Below are 22,560 nucleotides of genomic sequence, written 5' to 3' on the forward strand. Positions count from 1 at the left end.
GAATCACTTTTTTTTTTCTTTTTCCATACTGTTTCAACTTTTCCTGATTGAAGCTTGTCTTTGTATGAAGCAGTTTGATATACAGTAAAGTTAAGAAAAAAGAACATGAATACGTCATATACAAATTCCATAAATATATATGGAAACCCCAGGGCTGTTTTTTTTTTATTTTTTTTTGACTGCGTATTGTTAAATTAAATATAATAGCAGCAATTGTCTAACCAATCTCCCTCTGCCTCTCTGCCTTTTATCCCTTTATTCCTCCCACTTCCCCTGTGAATGTGCCGCTGCGCTCCAGAGTGGTGTTTGGCAACAGTAACGGTCTGGCGGTGGTGGACTACGTCCAGAAGACGGTTGTACTCAACCTGGGGACGCTCGAGCTTTATGGGTCCGGCGACCCCTACCAGCGACAGCCTCGGTCGCCAAGAAAAACACGACAACCTTCAGGAGGTAAAGGAGAGAAAAGGGATGAGAAAGATGCCAGAAAGGAAAACAACTTTTCTGATAATGCTTTTGAGTTACATGAATTCACTCATATGCATGTTGTTAAATGCTTGCGGGAAACTAGGCTCACATCCAAGTGATTTTATGGCCCAAACTCAAAGAAGCCACATAAGAGATGTTGCAAATTATCAGTTATTGCCCACATTATCAATTATCAATGATGGCACTGATTCTAAATCGCAACATCACGGTGATAATGTGGGCGGTGTTGGGGGTTGATGCTGCTGTCTCACAGCTCGAACCTGGGTTTTGTGGACTTTGTCCACACACACACACACGTAAGAAAAAAGAGATGCACATGTACCACATGAGGAACCTTGATGCCCAGTGGTGGACAGTAACGGAGTAAATTTACTTGAGTACTGTACTTAAGTACATATCCAGAGGATTTGTACTTTACTTGAGTATTAGATTTCTTTGGTACTTATTACTCTTACTTGAATACATTTCCAAGACAAATATTTTTACTTTTACTCGAGTAAATTTCTAGGAAGGCTGAAAAGTACTCGTTACTTTCAGGTCTGCTCTTTTTTCTTCTTCCCTAAAATCCTATTGGACACAAGCTGTTTTTGTCAAAGGAGGAGACCTATCACAGTGCAAGCTCTCCACTGGGATGTACGTAAAGCGGAAATACGTCAAGCCTCCTCAAAACGATGCCGCCAAAGTAGCCTGCGTTTGTCTTGAAAGCAGAGATGTAGTTTTTTGTAAAGCAGTGGTCTTTGAGGGGGATCCAGACTTAGTTGGATGGTGCAGGTTCACTTGGTTTCAGTCCATGATTGTTAATAAACTCTGCATCATCTGCTGTCCTCTTATGATCCCATTCATTTGATTTGTTTTTGGTGTTTCTGCAGGTTTTATATAACATTGTGGTTCTAAAAGCAGCACATCAGTGCAGTTGGTTTCAAAGAGTTAATTCTCAGAAACAAGAGTTAAAAGATCCTTAAATTAATTTAGAAAAAATATAGTAATTTACTGATGTGGAAAATAAGAAATTTACTCTTACTCTTGCTTTTACTTAAAGTAAATTTAAAAGCATTTACTTTTGGATACTTAAGTACCTTTAAAAGCAAGTACTTTTCTACTCTTACTCGAGTAATATTTTGACTGAGCTACTTTTACTTGTAACGGAGTAAATTTTGACCAGTAGTATTTGTACTCTTACTCAAGTACTGGGGTCGAGTACTCTGTCCACCTCTGTTGATGCCCAATAGTCTCCAGCTCCTCCTATAACCATGATTCAAGCAGGTATAATTAACAAATGCACAGTAAAAGAGCATAAAGAGTAACTAAACTCATGCAGGCCTTCTTAAACATTGCTCTTACTTATTCTGATGACCACTAGCTTTCAGTTCCTCTACTCTCAGCAAAGTCATACATTCAGGTCCTCAGGGTTTGCATAAATATACATACATGTATATAGATATCCCTTTGTCTTTCTTGACTTTTCTCTTTTCCGTTGTCCTGTTCTTCAAAGATTATTTTTTCCCGGCATCTAACTGAGGAAGTTCAGCCATAGCATTTTAAATCTGATCTTTTCTCAAAGGTAAAGTAAGACAGTCAGGTAAAATCTGTGAGGCTCAACAGATAACATTTGTAAACTTTGGCTGTGATGGTAGAAATACAGTGAACACAGTGAAATGAAATCAGCTTTTTGCATTTTGTATTGCATCTCATTAGTGTCATTGTGCCACAGGTGCAATCAGCCCTGATCTAATCTGTGAAACAACCCAGATATAAGAATAAATGAAATGCTCATTGCACCTCAGATGATGCGATCCCACATGAGTTTACACCCTTAAATACTTTCCCAGCACCAAAGGCTTACTGTCTTTGGGTTTGATTGACTTTTTTGGTTTATCCACTTCTCTCTGTCTCCTTCCCTGTCAGTCACACATACTTTCTTCCCTCTTTATTCTCTTCACACATGGCACAGTGCAGCTCGACTTTACCACCGACAGATAACAGGATGCTCTCAGCGGGGACACACTGCCACCATGTGGGAGATAACAGTAGTGCAGCTGCACTGATGATACTGCAGAGTCATGCACTGCTCACAAGCCTGCCTGATGCATTATTAAGATACGTGTATGTGGAGGATGAAAATGTACTTTTGGAAGTGATGATGGATAACCCACAATTATGCAAAGCAACTATATCACAGACAAAGAATAGTGTCCATTCACACACGCTCATCTACATGCAGCCATTCACACAAGAATATGCGTTTGTGAATGCACAGAGCATCTGGTGTCAGGGGCGGGTGAGCAGTGGGCTGGCACCTGTCGGAGCTTGGCGAGCGTGAGCTGTAATCAGGCGTCCAGCTGTGTTTCACTGCCAACAGAGACTGACGTCTGGTCTGCCTGGCTTTCTGCCTTCACAGGACAATGTCATAATACTCTCATGCAGTCACAAAAACATGCAAGTGAAAAAGAGTAAAAACACTCTGTGAGCAAACTGAATAACCCAACATGGATTTTGTGGTTAAATGTTTGGTCTGTGCCACAGGTTTGTGCGACATCAACGAGGGCTCAGCCACATCCGAGGACCGCTGCAAGTCTCCTACTTCAGGTAACATGTCCTTCAGTGTCTTAATAAAAGGCAAAAGCTTTTTCTGTTTACTCGTGAAGCCCTAACAATCAAAAAATACATTAAATAGCACATCCAGTTAAGTCTAGAAATATTTGGACAATGATGGCTCTTTTATGAATGTGCATTTAAAGCAGCACTATGTAACTTTTCCACCTTAATATAATATTTCCAGAGTCATTGTGATGGTACATCAACTTCCAACAGGTTTAATGACACCTTTGTCATGGTCTGAGGGGATCTGTATCGTCTTCACTGGTGCTATGTAACTTTGAGGTGCATGGTAGGAACCCTTCCACACTAAAAAAACCTACAAATTTTTATGGCTTTGACTGCTTTACGGCATACGTCACTTCCCCCTCCTTCCCGATTCGTAGTCGAGACGAAAGCTGGGCGGGGCGTGGAGCGCAGAGCTCAGCAGAAGCTGGTATCATGGCCGAAGTAGTGAAAAAACCGAAGAAAATAAAAGTTTTATCGGAGGAGGCAAAAAAGAAAGCGGGAGAGTTACAAGCTAAATGCCCGGACAAAAAAATAAAATAAAAAATGCCCGGACATGAATAAGCATTGGTCCTGCGTTCACTTGCTGGCGTGAGATGAAAGATGAGGAGGGATGTCCGACCGATGGGAATTTATGGGGATAAAACAAGAGACACAATTGTTATGATACAAATGTAAATGTAGAGTTCTATGTTCAATAAGAATCAAAATTAGAATGTTTTCACATACAGGGGATTCGTCTTGGGTTTTAGTATTTTTCCTGAGAACTGTAAAATTGTGCAGGGCTGATCTGCAAAATATAAGGAATGGGCATTCAGTTATTCACAGGTTATAAAGTATATTTTTATCGCTAATGGTTTAACTTTTCACCACTTTCCTGCCTGGAGGCAGAACCACGGAGACCAAGTATCTGAGATAACAGAGTAAAAGAGTCGTCGGCTCGCTTGGATCGCGGCTGTAAGACGACCAAACATAACCTTCCACAGTAAACCACAAACAAACAAACAAACACACAGACCGGGGTTGCATCGTTCACACGGGTTTTATTCACCACTTCTCCAGCTGAACGCAGTTGCTGGCCAGCTTTCCGGTGCGATTAACCCCAATCTTCAGATAAAACTAGTTTGTTGAGGAAAAAATATTAACTCTATTTGTAGCTGCAGAGGAAAAAAATAATCTCACGAGGAAAACAAAAATATAGAAAAAAGTATGAGTAATACAAAACATGTACTGTATGTTGTACTATTATACAAATTTATTGAAACACATGGCGAGTCAAACATTTACCAAAGCAGCTGCCAAACACTCCTAAACAAGGTAGCCAAAGACATCGGTTGTGCAGAACTGCAGCAGTAAGTCCTTACTAAAGAGTGGAGCTCCGACGAGGAGCCCCATTCTTTAGTAGGGATTTCATATGGATCCAAACCATTAATAATCATTATTTTCTCCATATACCGGTCCCTGGCTTCCTTGTTTAAGGTATCCCGGTAAATTCCAGTTCCTTTCCAGCAGTTTAACATCTTTTTTGCGTTCCGTCTGTTCACTTGGTGAAACAGAAAAGTAGTTTTGAAAGTCCGTCCCGTCTTCATTTACTATCAAAACAAATGCACGCGACAGGGACAGGAGTTTTCCGGCAGTACGCACTGGTGCTCATGGGAAATGTAGTGTTCTTTCTGGTAAAGCACTACCGCTTTTGTCCAAGGGAGCCGCCAAACTCAACAAAAGCTGAAAGTTACATTGTGCTGCTTTAAACACCATCACAATGGATTTGAAAGAAAACAATGAAAACATGGTGAAAGTATGGCCTTTCAGCTTTAATTAAACATGGTTTCACAAAGACTATGGCATTTACCAATTGAAAAATTACAGCCATTAAAGCAAAGTACCTACATTCTCAGGTGCTGAAAAGTATTTAGACATGTGACTGAAAAGAATTTTATTGGTCAAATCTTGTGAAGGTCACCATGAATGTAAATACAGAGGCTTTACAACAAGGTGTAAACTTCAGTCTCTGACTGGAGAAGATTTCCATGCAAGTACTAAAAATGATGGCTGTATTTACAGTGATGTCACTTAAGGTATTGTTGTGCCTCAGAAAATTAAGATATTTTACTTAAACTGGTTATAATCCTTTCTAAAACTCTTTAAATTCAAGCTTAAAGTTATAATTGAATCACCTCTTGATTATTTTATTTCTAATCCATTGTGGTGGTATATAATGGCCAAATCATAATTAAAACATCCAAATACTTGTGGACCTAACTGTATACTCATGCAAGAAGAGTTAGTGAAAACAATAAAAAAAAAACTCTACTTTTCATTGTGTTTTACAGAAATAGTTTGTTTGTTAAAGTGGAACTGTATGGAATAATTTTTCTTTTTGAATCATGAAAGTATCTGGATGTCAATTTCCTTCTGTCTCAGTCTTTAGAAACACACAGTTGGAGTTTGAGCCATGCACCCACTGGGTTTTGAGAGTATTTTTCCATTTGCACACATTTCTTTAAAAGGTTACCAAGCTCAATAGATGAGAATTAATTAGTTTCAAACTGTCTCAGTATCCCGGAAAACTTGGTTATAGGCTTTTTCCATTATCCGTGATGCTAATTCATTATGACAGCTTTGAGTTAAAAATGAAATGAAGCTGGAAAACAACACTCTGTATTCTGAGAGAGGCACTTGATTTTGCATTAGTAAAATATTAGTTAAAGAGAAAGAAATTCTGAGGTATTTTCCATATTCACCAGCTGCATAATTGTGTAATATAAATACATTTCGTTAAATTTTAGCAGAAATTGTGTACATGGATCTTCTTTCTTTGGATCTGTGCCTGTGTGCATATTCTTTCAAACTTAAAGCAATTTTCATACGTATATTCCTAATGAAAAACGAATAAATGAGATGATTCTTACGGAAAGCACATTGTGTCGTGCATCACTGTGCTTGCTCTCAGAAAAGTCCTGCTGTTACAGATGAATATGCTTGAATAGAGACCGGCCCATATTCATCTCATTATGGGTAACTTGGCATTAGCACGATGAAAGTACAGAGCTTTTTAAAAAGGTCAGACCGATATCAAATCTCAAAGTCTACACGCTGCTTTCTCCAGGTGTCATTTGCAGTCCCAGCCGCTGTGTCTGGTGGCACCTCACGGTGGTCTGGTACATTCGTCTGCTTTGCATAATTCATGGATAACAAAGAGGTGCTTTCCAGCAAAGGAAACAGCCACCGTTTCCCTTATTTTTAGATGAGTGGAACAGTCTTGGTGGAGGAAACTTAACGCCTGGATATTTACCTTTTATTTTGCTGTGAAATAGCTTGCAGAATGACTAATCAATTCTGGTTCATTGTTGGTGTCTTTTATTTCACAAAGACTCGAGGAATAACTTGATTTGCATTAAATTAACTCAACATTACAGCACACAACACCTTCTGAAGGAAAAAACACATCATCAGCATATTTCAACATTCTCACACATCCAAATAGAAATGTAATGTTTGCATTATAAAGTTTGTAAATAAAGTATAAAGTAATAAGTACAGTACTTCAAAGAAGTAATAAAAATCAAACACACTTTAAGTTTGATTATTATTATTATTATTTTATTATTATTATCTTATTTTAGCAAAATAAACAAATATAGGCTATTTCCTTTTTGAATTTATTTTAAAGGAAGAAACTGTAATGATATACTATTATCTCCTTAACATGAATGTGTTTAAGGTAAACGGCTTTACTGCAATGAAAAGGCAGTTTTTCTGTTCACAACGAAAAGAAAATGAGTGAAAATTGCGATGGCTTGGATGTAGTAAAAAAAATAAAGGGTGTTTCTAACCACGCATTTACTGTACTTTACTCCCCCCTCCCCCACAACCCCAAAAGTGTTGATGTCAAACAGCAATCTACAGCAATTCTACAATGGAGGTGGTAGAGGAGGTAAGACTGGCCCAAAATGTTCCAGAGAGGCTGTGTAGGCAGGACAGTCATGGTCCAGATTTGGTGCCCCTATTTCGTTTTTGCATTTTCTTTTTTCTTTGTTGTGGAGAAGCTGTCTCTGTCCTTCATGTCTATAGTCACTGCAGTGAAAAGAAATAAGACAGAATAGAGAGCTAAGGTTCCATTGTACCTTAAGGTTGGACTCTGTTCCACTGTCTTTTGGTTTTCAGATGATTTTTTCATAAACACATGTAAATTTTCCTTTCCTTTTTTTTTTTTTTTTACTTTTCTTTCTTTTTCTCCTCGTAAATGAAACAAAATAACCATACTTGGTATTTGAGCATAACACAAAATTAGCAAAGTTTTAGAAACTGAAAGTTCTTGGAGCAGAGAATAACCTGGAAGGAAGGTGGGATTGCAGCTGTCTATAAATACCTTCGTTCTTTGATTCACATGCTGCATGCTACATGTTTGTAGCACGAGTGTCAGATTGTAAATGTGTTTGCGTTTGATATGACCTGCTCTGATATGACTGTCCGTCTTAAAATATGAAGCCACAGAACAGAGAGCAACTCATCCCTCACACTGTCTTTGTCTGCCTCCAGTGCCTGTTGATGGAAAATAATAATCACTTAGAAACCATTGCAATGACACAAGTCAAGAACAAAGGATAAACAGGACATTTTGATAAACTCAAAAGATTAAGACCAGCCCAGGTTGGAGCACTGACTTTTATTTCCTTTCTTTTAAACAAGTTAAAGTCTCTTTGAATCTGCTGATGTTGCCCCATTGCCAACAAGCACCAATGTCCAAATGCATGAAAGTCCTGGAGATTGTTTGTGTATCTGTACAAATACAGACTAAAAAAATGCAAGATTTTCACCTTCTAACCTTTCAGTAGAGAAAGTGAATCCAATTAAAAATGCTACATAAAATGACACGGAATTAAACCTCTTGGTCATTTGCCTAACACAATGTATCTGATATTACATATCTGTGAGCAGCAAAAGGGTGTGAACTATTAGAATTAACAATTAACATAAAAGTGAAATGAGAAGTGGGGTTTCTCAATACATACAAAGAGAGAGAGAGAACCGTATTGTTAGACAAGATTGAAGTTAGATAAAAGTCTCCCATTCCATTAACAATGCTGGTTTAAACTACCTTGTGATTTGATTTTTTTATTCGTCAGTGTATTTTAAAACTGTGCACCATTTACACCTTTTAGCTCATAAATCATTAATGTTAGATGCAAAATAAAATTACTCTTTTTTTTTTTTCCTACGCTTTCTTGAAAAGGGGCAGCTCCAACATTGTCATCAAAGTATTACCACTTTACAACTGGTATGAGGCCATTCATCCGATTTTCACATAAAGTGGGGCAATTCATCTGGAGACTATTCTGACAGAAACACCTTTTTTTCTTGTGGGTGTGGCCCAAAATTAGTTTGTGGGCTGTGTCTGGTGATATAATCATCCAAAGTGAAGTTACTGGTGTTGTTGATGGGTACTACGTCCTTTGGAATGACACCAAAATTTGAGGGGCACTGCAACGCACACATATCAGGAACTCAAGAAGCAACTGAGATTAAGATGTCGATCTAGAATGACCACTGACCGAGGTCATTCATCCGTGGGGAACTGCACAGCTGCTTGGGCGTTATTAGTTTTACAATCTTGAGGTAACCACACAAACGGCATACCTTTGTGTGCTACATGCCTTGGCTGAAGAAGCTAAGCTGATTGTTGTTGAAAAGCCGAACCCTGTGGTGTCAGATTATAATGATGCATCATGATTCTTTTTTTTTTTTCCAAATGAAAAAAAAGAAATGTAATTTGATTCAAGTGAAAAGTGATGAAAATAACCAAAATAAACTTGTGCTGGAGGGAAAATACCTCGATTTGCTTCCAAGGTATAGAATTCAACGGATTTCAATATTTGCTACACTGGATTTTTATCAGTCTTGAACCGCAAAATTAAATAAATGCTGGCTCACCACAATTTCATAACTATTAGAGGATGTTATAGCTCTAAGTGCATTATGAATGTCACCTTATTATCTCTGTTTCCCACTTCTCTCTCCTGCAGACAGAGAAAATGTCTCCAGCTTTCATTTGCCTGATTTTCTTTTCACACCTTTTTAAAAAGGGCTCGATTTGCAATCAGTGCAAAAAATATGCAACAAGCATTAGATAATTTTGATCATTTCTACCCATGATTTTCACCGTCTCATCCCATCTATGGTCTTCCTTTATTACTTTCTTGTTCTTGGTGCATGATCCTTTAGCATGAAGGTCCTGAATGGCCCTGCAGTGTTCACGTGTCCGACCATTCCTCTTTTTCAGGGCATTGTGCAACCAGAGATCTTTTTTTTTTCTTTTTTCTTTTTTGTCTGTCACAGCATGCCCCTGAGATATACTGGGTTTTCTCTCTCTGTTCTTATACAGCGTTGTCTCATGTGTGAAGCACTTTGGCTCCTCTTGTCAGTAAGACGATTCCTTGGCACTTGCTCCACAGTCCCTTGTCATTTTCGGTGTATTTTAGCTTTGTGCACAATCCTTGTTCAGCTCCAGCTACCTGGCTTTTGCATGGCATCATGTGTTAGAGTAGACATGTGTTTGTAAATAGGGATATTCTCTTTTTTCCAGCAAAGATGTCACGGAAATTAAGCTTGCCTACTGAGCTTAAGCCAGACTTGGGTAAGCCTCGACTCTGCGATTTATATCAAATGCTTATTTTATTTAATTTTTTCTTCACTCCAACTGGACTTTCACCACATTCCATTAGTCCAGTTTTATCTGGTTAATAGAAATTTGCCAAGCTGTGCAGATGTTATCCTAAGTTTGCATGAGTAGCACTGATCTGATTTGAACTGAAATCTGTTGTCGCTGAATCAAATTCTTGGACTTAAATTCCCACAATTTTTGGATCGTAGTGGGGATTTACAAAAGGTCAGTGGTGCTAAGCTAAAATTTTGCAAACCCCATCTCACTCCAAGGCTTCCTGAAACTTTTGCAGCTTTCTTTTTTCTGTGTTTGGCGAGTCTTTTCTTTTCTCTGTCTGGTTGGTTGTTTGAATTTAAAGATGTTTCCTTCTTCAGCCAGTAAAACAGAAATATTGGATGGAACGTTGATTTTAGTGGACCGGACTAATGTGCTTGTCCCTGTGTTGTACATATTTGAGTTCACCTGTGTTGTACTCTACATATTTGAGTTCACCTAAGTGCAAGGTTGACGGTTCATCATATTAGTAAGACTTCTGATTGGAATCGTTGGATTACTCAACCCTCGTTTCTGTTTAATTTCCTTTTATTGTGCGTGTACTGTACTTTACTGTATCTCTTGATGTTACTGCTTTGCGGGGGCTTTACCTCTGTCTGTTTTCTCCTCACTGTCCTCCTGTCTGTATGCCCACCACGGGGTGGCAACCCTTTAGATCACCGGGACAACTCCTTCAGCCGCTCACGCTCCTCCAGCGTCACCAGCATCGACAAAGAAGCACGAGAGTACGTCAATTCCTTCCACTTCTGTGAGACCTTTACCCGGAAGGGGGACAGCACTCTGACGCCCTGCCTGTATGTGGGAACGTCCGTGGGAGCTGTGCTGGCTCTGGCAGTCACATTGCCCCCTGCTGGGGAGCAGCGGCAACTGCAGCCGGTTATCGTATCACCTGTAGGTGAGTAGTGGGATTTCTAACAACACGCAAGTGAGAAAATAAATAATAAATTGTCTGGGATTGTTTTTCTTCTTGTGTTTATGAATTGGACCCAGAAGGGAAACGCATACTGTATGTTGTGCAGGAATACAAATACTGCGAATCACAAATCACTTTTTTAAATAATTAGTTTCTATAATACAAATGTCAGTTAGGAGGAACTGAGGGAGAGTTCCACGTCTTATTGATATGACTAAATGCATCACTAATTTTTTGAAACATTTCTACATTAACTCACACAAGGGTCACATATTACATGAAGAATGTGCAACTAAATGACATTTAGTGTCTGTGACCATTCAACTCTCATCATACTTGCAGCATTTGTGGTGTTTTTTTGTTTTATTTTGGGGTTATTTTAGCTGCAATGCTATTTTTATTTTTTACACTTTTTCTTCAAGATACTATGGTCTAAATTAAGTTGGCAGAAAACGGATGTATTTTGTGTTGAAGAACAACTGAATAATGTGTTTAAAAGCAAGGATACATGTATGGCTTAATAGTTTGTCATCAAAATTGCTTTTAAAAGTTGCAATCGTTCAAACCCCCACAAACGTCCCTTAAAACAATATATACTGTACTAAAGTTTAATCATTATTCTTTTAAAGATATCATAGCATGTTGTTTTGTTAGTCATGCTAAGGACTAAGGAGGACAGCTGTCTGGAAGCCCTGTAGCTCGTTTTCTGTTACCTTTTCCACCAGCCGGGTTCTCTAGTGAGGACACTTCACCTGTGGACCATTCCAGGACCCGTCCAGGACGACTAACTGGACTACCAGACATTGACTAGCCAACTGAGCTCCGCTGAGTGTCCTGGTGGGTCCTGACCACAGGTCTGGAGCGAAGCCTCTCCCTGAGATGACTAAACACCTAAGCAAACATGGGTGCTGCCAGCGCTCGTCTCAACTACGGCAGTACTTGTTTTAAAAGCTGTTTCAGCTCTGGAATCTGAAATGAGGATGGATGGATGGATGGATGGATGGATGGACAGGATGAAAGTTTAAATGCAGAGGTTAGCATAAGCTAAGCTAAAAAAAGCTAGACTGTGACAGCTGAAGGGATGTAGGCGTGTTCCAGTCAGCTGCCAGATTTACTAATACTGCACTTGTATACTATACTTGTATACTTGCATACTAATTCTGCACCCGTTGTCAGTACAGTATCAGCCCCCTGATACCTGGGCTTCAAACCAACTCCATCCATGGCTGACCGTTTGTCCAGTTCTTATTAGACAGTTGATGGCAAAACACCCACTTTTCTGGGAGTTTACACAATTTTCCCACGTGTATACACATTTTTCTAATTTTCACTTTACAACTTTAGACTAAGTCATAATGGCATTGCCTGTTATTAAATTTAACATCATTGTTAGACAGAAACACCTCACAGATGTAAGGCAAAGTCCAAACATTTGGAAAGTCTGCCGAAGCATTTACAGGTTTGATGCAGAGCCAGTGTTTCTTCTACTTTGTCTTTATTTTCTTTGGAACTAACTGGTTGTCTGGAGGGCTGATGTGGGCAAATGAAAAACAGCAGTTTTGTCTTCAAAAAATATTTAGTGCAGGATTCATCTCTGACCAGATGTTTGCTCATCCTTTACTGTTTTAGCCTTGTGTACGGAAGCACATTTCGTGCACTCTGGGGTAAATAAGCTGTTTTTCTGAATTTACGTCATACTTTTTATTTTTTAATGATATTTTTTGTTATTCTGAGATCATGAGAAGTTATTATGTTTGAAAAAGTGATATAAAATATACGATAAAGATAATAAAATCAAGAAAACTTCAGAATTCTAACAAAGTGTAGGCTGATGTCATGGCAACCTGTAGTTATTGCTGAATACACTGTTTTACAAAGTGTGAACAAAGGAGCGGCAGTGAGGAAACGGTGTAGCTGCTGAGTTTAAGGTTTCAAACAGGTGTTTTTGTTGAATTCACCAGGTATGTTGGTACGGCTGAAGGGAAGCATCATGCGGATGGCCTTCTTAGACTCCACAGGTGCCCTCCTGCCTCCCGCACACGAGCCTTGGTATGAACCCAACATTACAGCAGACGGTGAAGAAAAGGTCCGTAAGCGCCGGCCCGTCTCCGTATCCCCATCCACCTCCCAGGACCTCAGTGAGAGCCAGTATGCTGTGGTGTGCTCTGAGAAACAGGCCAAAGTCATGTCCCTCCCGTCCCAGACGTGCATCTATAAACACAACATCACAGAGACCTCCTTCATCTTGCGGTCGGATGTCGTGCAGATGAGCCAAGGCGTCTGTGTCGCTTGTTTCTGTGCCAACGGCCACATCATGACTCTCAGGTGAGGAACATGTCATTTTGCATATTATTTGATGTTTTCTGTGTTCTTTTCATAAAAATAACATAATGCTAGCAAGGAAAGTCATCATTAATTAACTTAGAGAAGCTGCCCATCAATTTGCAAAGGCGTATCAGACCTTTTCCAAATAATATTGGGTCCATAACTCTGTAGGAAGAAAGATTGTTCACAAGCAAAAACCTCAAAGAAAGTTGTCAATTCTCTTTTTAACTCTACTGGCCTTGGTAATTAGCACATTAAATGCTAAAATTTGTGACATTACAATTATTGATATTTCGTCCCCTATTCCTAAAAGGCCAGAGATGTAATTGTCTTCTCCGGATAAGAGTAAGGTTTAGACTAAAGAATCTTGGCATTAGGATTTATTTTTCCTTAGTGAAGGTTAAAGAGAATTTGTGAATAAAATTTGTTGTGCTTATCAAAAATGAAGATCCAAGTTAAGCCCTTTTACTTCTTTTTACTTCAAAGTGAAAAGAAATCTTCTATTCCCATAATTAATTGTCTTATTGAGACATTTTTTGCTTTGGCAGAAGTGTTAAAATACTGTACTTCAGCCAAATGTCATCATATCCTTAGCCTTTTAGTGCACTAAGAAACCTTTTATCTCTGTCGTCATATTCAGCTGTAAATGTCTGCACTTACATGGCACCTTTCAACCTCTGCTGCAGTAAATTCCACAAAGGCTCTTTATTATCCGTGCTTTATCTAATCATGAATGCAAAATATCACATACAAATGCAGCAGAGCTACTATGCAACGTGTGTGCCGTCTTTGGTTTCATCCAAGGTGTCTTAAACACAGACACTTGGCCATGTGGAGGGTCCAAGAACAGAACTGCCAATCCTGGGATTAGAGTTAAAATCCTGGGATTAGAAACACAGCTGCCACACAGTTGTTGTTTTTTTGCACAACATTGCCACGAGCCACCGCGACAAGAAAATACGCTCCCCAACCCACACGTGGAATCAGACGGCGGACTTGTTCTCTGCTTCAGACGGTGATTCGTTGTGCTTTTGTAAAGAGAGGCTGTAAAAAATACTGAATCTTAATGATGAAATGGATACTTGTTCTAATCTTTCAAGTGGCATTTTCCAAGAAAAAGGATTCACTCTTGCAAAATGCAGACAGGTATGCATTTTAAGAACATCATAAACTGATGGAAGTCTTTCTTGTGACCTTTTCTGAGAACAGATTTTAATAAAAACCTTGTGCTCTGAGTGAAAGAGAGCAAATATTATTGTGTTTTAGCAGCAAGTGAAACGAGTCCTTTATGATGACTTGGACATGACGATACTGACCAAGAGACGGGAAGCAAAGCTGGAAGTGGCAGAGTTGAGGATGTTTACAAGAATGAGCACATCGAAGAAGCAACCACGGTTAGACATCATGGAGATGAAGTGAAAGAGGTCAGGCTAAGATGCTTTCGACACAAAGAGGAGGGATCATGAAAAAGGAGGCTTGATACAGAACTGCCAGGCTGGAGAAAAAATGAGGTTTGGATGTGGTGAAAGAGGATGAGTCTGTAGTTTGGTGACAGATGAGGATGCGGAACACATGGAGACAGATGACGGTCTATGGCAACCCAAAAAGGGAAAAAGCCGGATAAAAACAAAAGGTGATTTTTTTTTTCAAAAGCATCACTTGTGAGATTGTGAGATGGATATAAGCACAGATACACCCTTATGAGATGGGAGATGAAAATGGAAACATATATTTTGACTGCTTGCTGTTCAGCTATCTCACAATAACCTTCAGTATGGAGTCTGGTTCTGCCTTCTGTTCCTTGAACACCCAGCATATGGAATAATACAGAATTTATTTTCTTTTTAATTAATTAAAATGTTTATTATATATTGAAATCAAAAAAATAATTTTTGTAATCATTTTTAATTCATTTGCTTAATTTTATGTTGTATTTTTTAAATTTTTTAATTTTTTTGTCATTATGTTTTTGTATCAAACATTTAAAAAAATCTTTTTTGAGTATCTGGCTGGTACAGAGGTCTTAGAAATTCATGTATCAAATATGATGCATTATAGTTGCATTATGGTTGAAGGGGAGTGGCCTGGTGCTCGCTCAGGATGGAGGATTGTATCAAAGACAAGTTTTGATCAATCTGTTGGTTTCCTTAGCGATACAATTATTATTTTTATTTAATTGGCTTTTTATGAACTGGACTAATTTGGAATGAGTTGAACTCTATTGTTGAAGTGCCATAAGATGACATTTGTTCTGATTTAGCGCAATACAAATAAAGCTAAATTGAACTGGATTCAAATCGAGCATTTAAAGTAGTAAACAGTTTTTTCAGATGGGGCATCACATCAATGATGTGTGATGATGGACTCTTCTTCATGCACAGTTGTTGCTTTAAATGTGCCATGTGTCATTATACTATAGTTAGCAGTTTGCACTGAAGTTTCAGGTACCCGTATCGCCAATACAAGTGATAACTCTTCAACTTTGCAGTTTAGCTGAATGGTTGACCTCCAGGTAGTGTGTGACATGGTAAAAGTGAGGAGGGGTGAGCTGTTCATCTTCATCAGCGGGAGGAAAACCCTCCACATGGGCATCTGAACAAGTGAGAATGTCCAGGTTCTCTGGGTTGTCTGTCCAGCCCTGACTTCAATTCAGAAGTGACACAAACAGAATAAAGCACCTAAAAATGACCAAGAGTAGAGATGAAGAGGGCATTTATTTGTATTTTAAAAAGATCCATAAATGTAACTAATCTAATCTCATATCTGCTTCTGTTCCTCCTGTCCAGTGTGCCGGGACTGAGACCGCTCATGGACGTAAACTACCTACCTTTGACGGATATGCGGATAGCAAGGACGTTCTGCTTCACCAACCTGGGTCAGGCCATGTACCTTTGCTCCCCCACCGAGATTCAGAGGATCACTTACAGTCAGGACACTTGTGAAAACTTACAGGCAAGTTTTCTTTTACACCTATGAAATGCGTAACACTCGTAACAGTGTGTAACAGTCGCCTTAACTAAAATGTATAGTAGAAAGACTCAAAAAATCAAATGGTATCAACTGTAGTGTGATTCAGTAATGTGTATCGACACTGCAGGAGCTCCTGGGTGAACTTTTCACACCAGTGGAGACACCTGAGGCGCCCAACAGAGGCTTCTTCAAAGGCCTCTTTGGAGGCGGAGCTCAGTCGCTGGACAGAGAGGAGCTTTGTATGTCCAAGTCACACATGACCGCACTGATTCTGCATCCAAACCCGGTGGATACGTCGTCACATCCTGTTTTCCTCCTTCACTCAGTTGGCGAGATAGCAGCTGGAAAGGCATCTCGAAGTCTGGCCCAGCACATCCCCGGCCCTGGTGGAATTGAGGGCATGAAGGGAGCTGCTTCTGGAGTGGTTGGAGACCTGGCACGCGCCCGGATAGCGTTGGATGAAAGAGGCCAGAAACTGGGTGAGCTGGATGAGAGGACAGCCGCCATGATGGCCAGTGCTGATTCTTTTTCCAAACACGCCCACGAGGTAAGAAAATGTGTGAAGTGGTTTTGTACCCGGTAAGAAGGTTGTCACAAAAACCCTCCTGTTGTTACAGCTTGGAAGCCAGAGTGCATATGATTCTGCACTTTCTGAAACATTGCGTCTTTCAGAAACCGAACAGTTTCTGAAAGACAGATTTAACAGTGTATAACAACAATGTAAGTGTTTGGTAAATGCTCATAAAAATGTTTCAAAAATAATTTGATCAATTACACTTTTTCCCCCACAAGAGGGAGGTATATGACCATGAATTATTCACCGTCTTCTGGTTGAAAGCCACATTCGAAAATAAACAATTTTACCTTTTAAAGAGATATCCACAGTATGGCCTTAAATATGTGAAAGATCCTGTTTCTTGCCATGTGTCTGATCTGACTAGCTGCCCAAATCACATTCAATAATGCTGTCTCAAACTAAAATTACTTAAAGGGAAAGTTCGGTTTTTTACAACCTGGACCTTATTTCTGGCATTTTTTATGGTTGTATACTCACCCAGAGGTGTTTGGTGTCATTTGGAGTCCTTCGGAAGATATTAGGGTTTTTTTTGCGAGCCGCTTCTCCATATAACGGTAGTGAACGGGGCACAGCGGGACACAGACGATGCAGCGTCTAAATAACACATGATTGCCGCGAAACTCTTCATTTCTTTTATGAATCACTAGATCTGCTTCCAGGACCTGTTGTAACATTGCGGGGCTGTCTGTGTAATAAATAAATCCGTTTGTAAACAAGACCTCTGAACTCATGACGTCATCGCGAGTGCGCGCACTCTGTCCTCCGTTCAGTGAGCTCTTCAGCCGTATACTCTGGCTCAAAACGGTAAGGACGTCCATCATATTCAAAGTCGTCGTCCACAACCTCAGAATTTGACAAATATTCAGACATGTTTCAAATAACTAACAGTAAACTAACAGTAGCGAACTCCAGCTGTACACAGAGCTGTGTCTGGGACGCGCGCACAGAGATGACGTCATGAGTTCAGAGGTCTTGTTTACAAACCGATTTATTTATTACACAGACAGCGCCACAATGTTACAACAGGTCCTGGAAGCAGATCTAGTGATTCATAAAAGAAATGAAGAGTTTCGCGGCAATCATGTGTTATTTAGACACTGCATCGTCTGTGTCCGGCGGTGCCCTCATGCGCTACCGTTATATGGAGAAGCGGCTCGCAAAAAACTCCTAATATCTTCCGAAGGACTCCAAATGACACCAAACACCTCTGGGTGAGTATACGACCATAAAAAATGTCAGAAATAAGGTCCAGGTTGTAAAAAACCGAACTTTCCCTTTAACTGGCAGCACTTTGGTTAAGAGGTTAAGAGGTTGCAGCTAATTTTTAACCTGTTCTCAAACGTTTTCTTTATTTTTAGATGATGCTGAAGTGCAAAGACAAAAAATGGTACCAGTTCTGATTAGCAAGGAGCGAGGAATAGAACTCTCTGGACCTGATTATTGGCTCATGTGGACTCACCGTGACTCCCGCCCATCCATCTGTCCGTTCATCCATCCCTCCAAGCCTTCTTCACCGAAACACTTGGGATTTTCTTCCCTAGCACAATGTTGAATACTGTTTTTACCTCAGTCTGAGGGTGGAACTGAGGCTTAGACAGGGGGAGAAGGACAACCTCAGACAGAATAAATAAACGGTGTCTTTTTTCTTTTCTTTTTTCCAATGTTCTCGTCTCTGTTTTTCTCTGTTCTGCCCCCCCCTCAGAGGTGGCACATCGGCCCAAGCGACCTGGAGACTTCTCATTCTCATTTGCAGAAATGTCCTTTACCGTTGTCTCCACTTCGTTCCCCCTGTGGCTGTGGCTCAAATCAACACACACAGCTGAAAAAAAAAACTCATATCTAATCAAGTAACAAGGACTACAAAATAATGAAAATGTAAAAAGAAAGAATCTAAATACATCATTATATATACACATAGATCTAATACATGTGCAATGCTGTATCCACTTATAGACTTTTGAACTTGAGTGATGAGTACAAAAGACAGGGACAACTCCTGGAGGAGATGGGAGCAGGGTGTGACGGCCGACCGGCGGCGCTGGGACCTTCAGAAGTGCTGGGACAGTTGAGCTTCCTCTATGCAGAGAGTTACAAGGATTAACACAACTCTGATGTAAACTGGATATTTTGTCATTTTTGCTTGGACTCTAAACTGTCCTCTATATCCAAAACACTTTCACATCATTAATAACGTGTGTGTGGGTGCGTGTGTGTGTGAGAGAGAGAAAGAGAGAGAGAGTGTGTGTTACTTTCAATTTTCTTGTTCGCCATCTGATTTTTTTTTTTTCTTTAAAAAAAAAGCTGTCTGTTCATGGAAAATCTCTTTATTTTTCTAATGTGAAAATGGATGATTATTTAATTTATTCATAATATTTGCTTTGTGGCTTCTGTGTGAAAACATCAGTTATCTTTTTGAAAAGGGCTGGAATCTACAGTATAAGAAGGAGAAGATTTAAAAAAAAGAAGGAATATATACTAAATGACACTACTGATGGTTGTTTGTTAATTTAGGTGCGTGCTTGAGTTTGTTGTCAAACACTCACCTTTATTACCTAGTTTACCATGTCTGCAGTACAATTCACCCATGGAGTATCTCTGTTTCAGGCTTCTAACTTTTATTTGTTAATAGTTTGACAATCGAAGACCAGCTGGGAAAGAAAGCGTTGTGGTTGCTTCAACAAAAGAGGAGACAGGCCATATTTTTCCTGACACCAAAGAGTTACTTTAGCTTTTCCATTGCATTATGATTTGGCCATGAATCTGTGGTTCAGATGGCACCCAGTTACGTGTTATACCATGTAGCTTCATACATGGAAAGCAGCTGTAAAAGTGAGTCTGAGGTCAGGGTTTAAAGGTAGGGTAAGCGGTTCCATGCACTTTCTAACCCAACTTATTTTTTGTCACATTCATTGACCTCACCATCCATTAGATGCCCATGAAAAAAACAGTATTTGTACACAGCCATGGCTCTGTAAACTTGGAACAAAAGCTGTATTTCCATCAGTGGGTGTCCGGGGTAAAACCTATGAGGGGGGAATTGAATTGGAGAAGAGACTGGGGGGAGAGTTCGTGATGGCGCATGTTTTCTCTGGATGGAGGAGGAGGAGGAGGGTGGAGCTATCTCTCTGTGTGTTAATGTTTTTAAACTTGATCCAGAAATCGCTTACTCTGCCTTTTAAGATGTGGGAGGTTGCTGTGGAATTCTGTTTGTAGTGCACTTTTGTCAAAGAAGGCATCATTTCGATAAATGTTTAAAGTGGCCAAGTTTTTGGTTAAAATAATTAAAATTGTTCCATTAAAACCAAAACCATTCCAATACACCCTATAAAATACTTCAAGCATTCATTTACGCGTGAATGTGTGTTTTGTATGTCTTTTCTCGCCACCTCTGTGTAAGACTGTCCATGTAAAAGAGCTTATATAAGTTCTATTATGTTCTGGCAATTAATAACCTCATCTCAACCATCTGCAGTGTGTCCAGATGAGTGTCTGTTTGACTACAATAACTGAAAACGCCTAAAGAGAAAAAAGGATAACAGGATAAAGAGTAGTATAGGTGAACCCCTAAATTCTGATTTAAATTAAGCAACTCGTGTTCAGTCCTTGCACATAATGCCCTTCCCTTTCAGACTTTGCTATTGTCCTTTGAATTAATTGTAACTCCGTCGGTTCCACAGCTGCAGTACTAATCCGGCCTTCTATGTGTTCAGTAAGCTATGTAGTGTGGGTGTTGACAGGTAGCTCTTTTATTCCCTCCAAGGTGAAAAAAAGAGGAAAAGAAAAAAACAACTTCAGGAAAAATAGCTTGTTTCAGCTATTCTTTTTTTTCTCGGCTGTTTTGTTTTAATTGTATATTTCCGTGTTACCCTCCTTTTCTTTCCCCCCTCCCACACTTGAGTATGCAGTATTCTTACCTGATCCAATCCACACGCTCAAACAATGAGAGGGGAGTCCCGTTTATTTGTCATATGCCATCTTCTGTCCTGGATTCAACCGTTATCAGTGGGTTGCAGTATTTTTCTCATTGTAGCCAACTTTTCTTGTACAGTTTTATGCAACTTTCACATGGATGTTTATGACTTTATCTGCTGCCACAAAAATTTAGGAATTCTGTAGATAGATTACTGTGCAATGGAAAATAAAAGTGGAAAATGTATTCTTTTGTCTTATTTATAAATCTTTAGAGTGTTATTACTTTTTTTTTTTTAGCTAAGTCTCAAATTTAACTATGTAATAGCTAGTTGGTCCATAGTGTATAACAGCACAGTTTGCAATGAAGGCCGTACAATTGGGAAAATAATTAATTTTTGATGTTGGACGTGACCGCTGCAGTTTTGGCGTCTTAAGTTCAGTCCTCAGCTGTTGCCATCTTGGGGTTTTTATATCCTGTAAAATCATCTAAAAAGTGAAAAAGGAACCTGGTGGGTTAAAATGTGTACATGCAGTGTTCCATACCGTTACCATGCAGCCGTACAGTACATCTGGGTACACTGTTACACTTATTTTGTGCTTCAGATATTACAGACGATACAAAAATGAGCATGCCGTACTGTACTTATTTGTGGCGCTGCTGGGATACCAAAACTAACTGTAAGGTGCGCTTTATGAAGGAGCTAGAAACTCCTAATCAGCAGACGGATCAACAAAGGATCATCTCTTTGTGATCTCGTGATATGGAGATAAACACAAGAATTTCGACGAGCCAAGCTTCTTCTCACCATGGAGAAATAATGATGTGTTTGGCATCATCCACTGTTGTCCTTTCTTAACTGCATTGTGCTCTTCTTTCTAGAATGTATTGACTGGAGATGCTGTGTCACATGGATATGGTGCAGAGCAAAGGTAACTACAGCCAACACACCTGGCGGTGCAAATGCAAACTAGATCAGACTCAAGTCTGGGTCCTACTCATAGAATGCAGGTCACACCGGAGCGCAATCACTGCCATTCGGCCTCATGGCGGTTTCGGCCCATTGTCAGCAAAACGTCAAGTCCCACTGGGAGAATTTCTGAAGTGGAACTGTTCAACAAATCACACAGTGAAGTTTTTTGAAATACTTCAATTGACATTTGAGAGTAACCGCGAGCTTGGTAGGTGAGACCTTCGGAAGGAATTTAAGAATACATACTTCTGGTTCTGTAGGTCAAAGAACAAACTACTGGACTAATTTGAATTAACCGTTCAGAGGGGGAACTGTAAGCACCCACATGAACTGAGTTTACCTGAGTTTATATGAGAATCATGCAGTAATCTACTTGTTTAAAAGCATATTTCTTACCAAATCTCGTCCTTTCTGGAATTCCATTCATCCATCGATCCAATAACCATAATCCGAGAAGTACATCAAGGGTTTCCTTGGTTTCCCAACGGGGCCTCAAACCTTTGGAAATGCATGAATTACCTCCCAAGAGAAGCATCCAGGAAGGTATCCTCACCAGATGCCCAACTGGCTTCTCTCAATGTGGAGGAGCAGCACTCTACTCCAACAACCCCTGAATGGCAGAATCTCAGCGTATCTCTGAAGGAGAGTCCAGCCAATCTACTAAAGAAACTCATTTCAGACGCTTGTATCTGCGATGTCATTCTTTTGGCCCTAGCCACAGTTTGACACTACAGCTGAGTGTCAGAACATTAATTGGCAAGTGAACAGAAAGCCTTGCCTTTTGGATGAACTCTCTCTTGACCGCAACAGACCAGTAAAAGTCTGGACACCGCCCTGATCCACCTGTCGATCTCCCTCTCGGTTCTTCCCTCACTTGGAACCAAAACCCCAAGATATGTAAATGCCTCCTGAGACACCTCATTCCCAAACTCAAAGTGGGACATTTCTGATTAACAACCATGGTCTCAGATTTGGAAGTCCCTACTGCTTCATACTTGGTTGCCATCCACTCCAGTTGCAAACCACATCATCAGCAAAAAGCAAAGACACAATCAAGCTCACCAGGAAAAGGACGGCGTCATACAAT

The 22,560-nt window shown here is 39.8% G+C and overlaps 1 protein-coding gene across 2 annotated transcripts in view; it reads left to right on the forward strand.

The window, feature by feature from the left end:
• The window catches only part of stxbp5a (syntaxin binding protein 5a (tomosyn)), a 137,702-nt gene extending 116,971 nt beyond the window's left edge, over nt 1-20,731 (forward strand). Inside the window, exons 18-27 of one of the 2 annotated variants that reach the window (XM_061746598.1) lie at nt 299-450; nt 3,010-3,072; nt 6,971-7,024; nt 9,674-9,723; nt 10,418-10,700; nt 12,680-13,043; nt 15,830-15,995; nt 16,141-16,252; nt 16,340-16,560; nt 17,949-20,731. In XM_061746598.1, the coding sequence (XP_061602582.1) occupies nt 299-450; nt 3,010-3,072; nt 6,971-7,024; nt 9,674-9,723; nt 10,418-10,700; nt 12,680-13,043; nt 15,830-15,995; nt 16,141-16,252; nt 16,340-16,560; nt 17,949-17,990 (1,507 nt within the window). In that variant the 3' untranslated portion in view covers nt 17,991-20,731. The remainder of the gene's footprint in view (nt 1-298; nt 451-3,009; nt 3,073-6,970; nt 7,025-9,673; nt 9,724-10,417; nt 10,701-12,679; nt 13,044-15,829; nt 15,996-16,140; nt 16,253-16,339; nt 16,561-17,948) is intronic. The other variant, XM_061746599.1, reaches the window with a different exon arrangement.
• Nucleotides 20,732-22,560: the final 1,829 nt, after the last annotated feature.

The sequence above is a fragment of the Cololabis saira genome, chromosome 18 (assembly GCF_033807715.1).
Source record: "Cololabis saira isolate AMF1-May2022 chromosome 18, fColSai1.1, whole genome shotgun sequence".
In the NCBI taxonomy this organism is placed as follows: domain Eukaryota; kingdom Metazoa; phylum Chordata; class Actinopteri; order Beloniformes; family Belonidae; genus Cololabis; species Cololabis saira.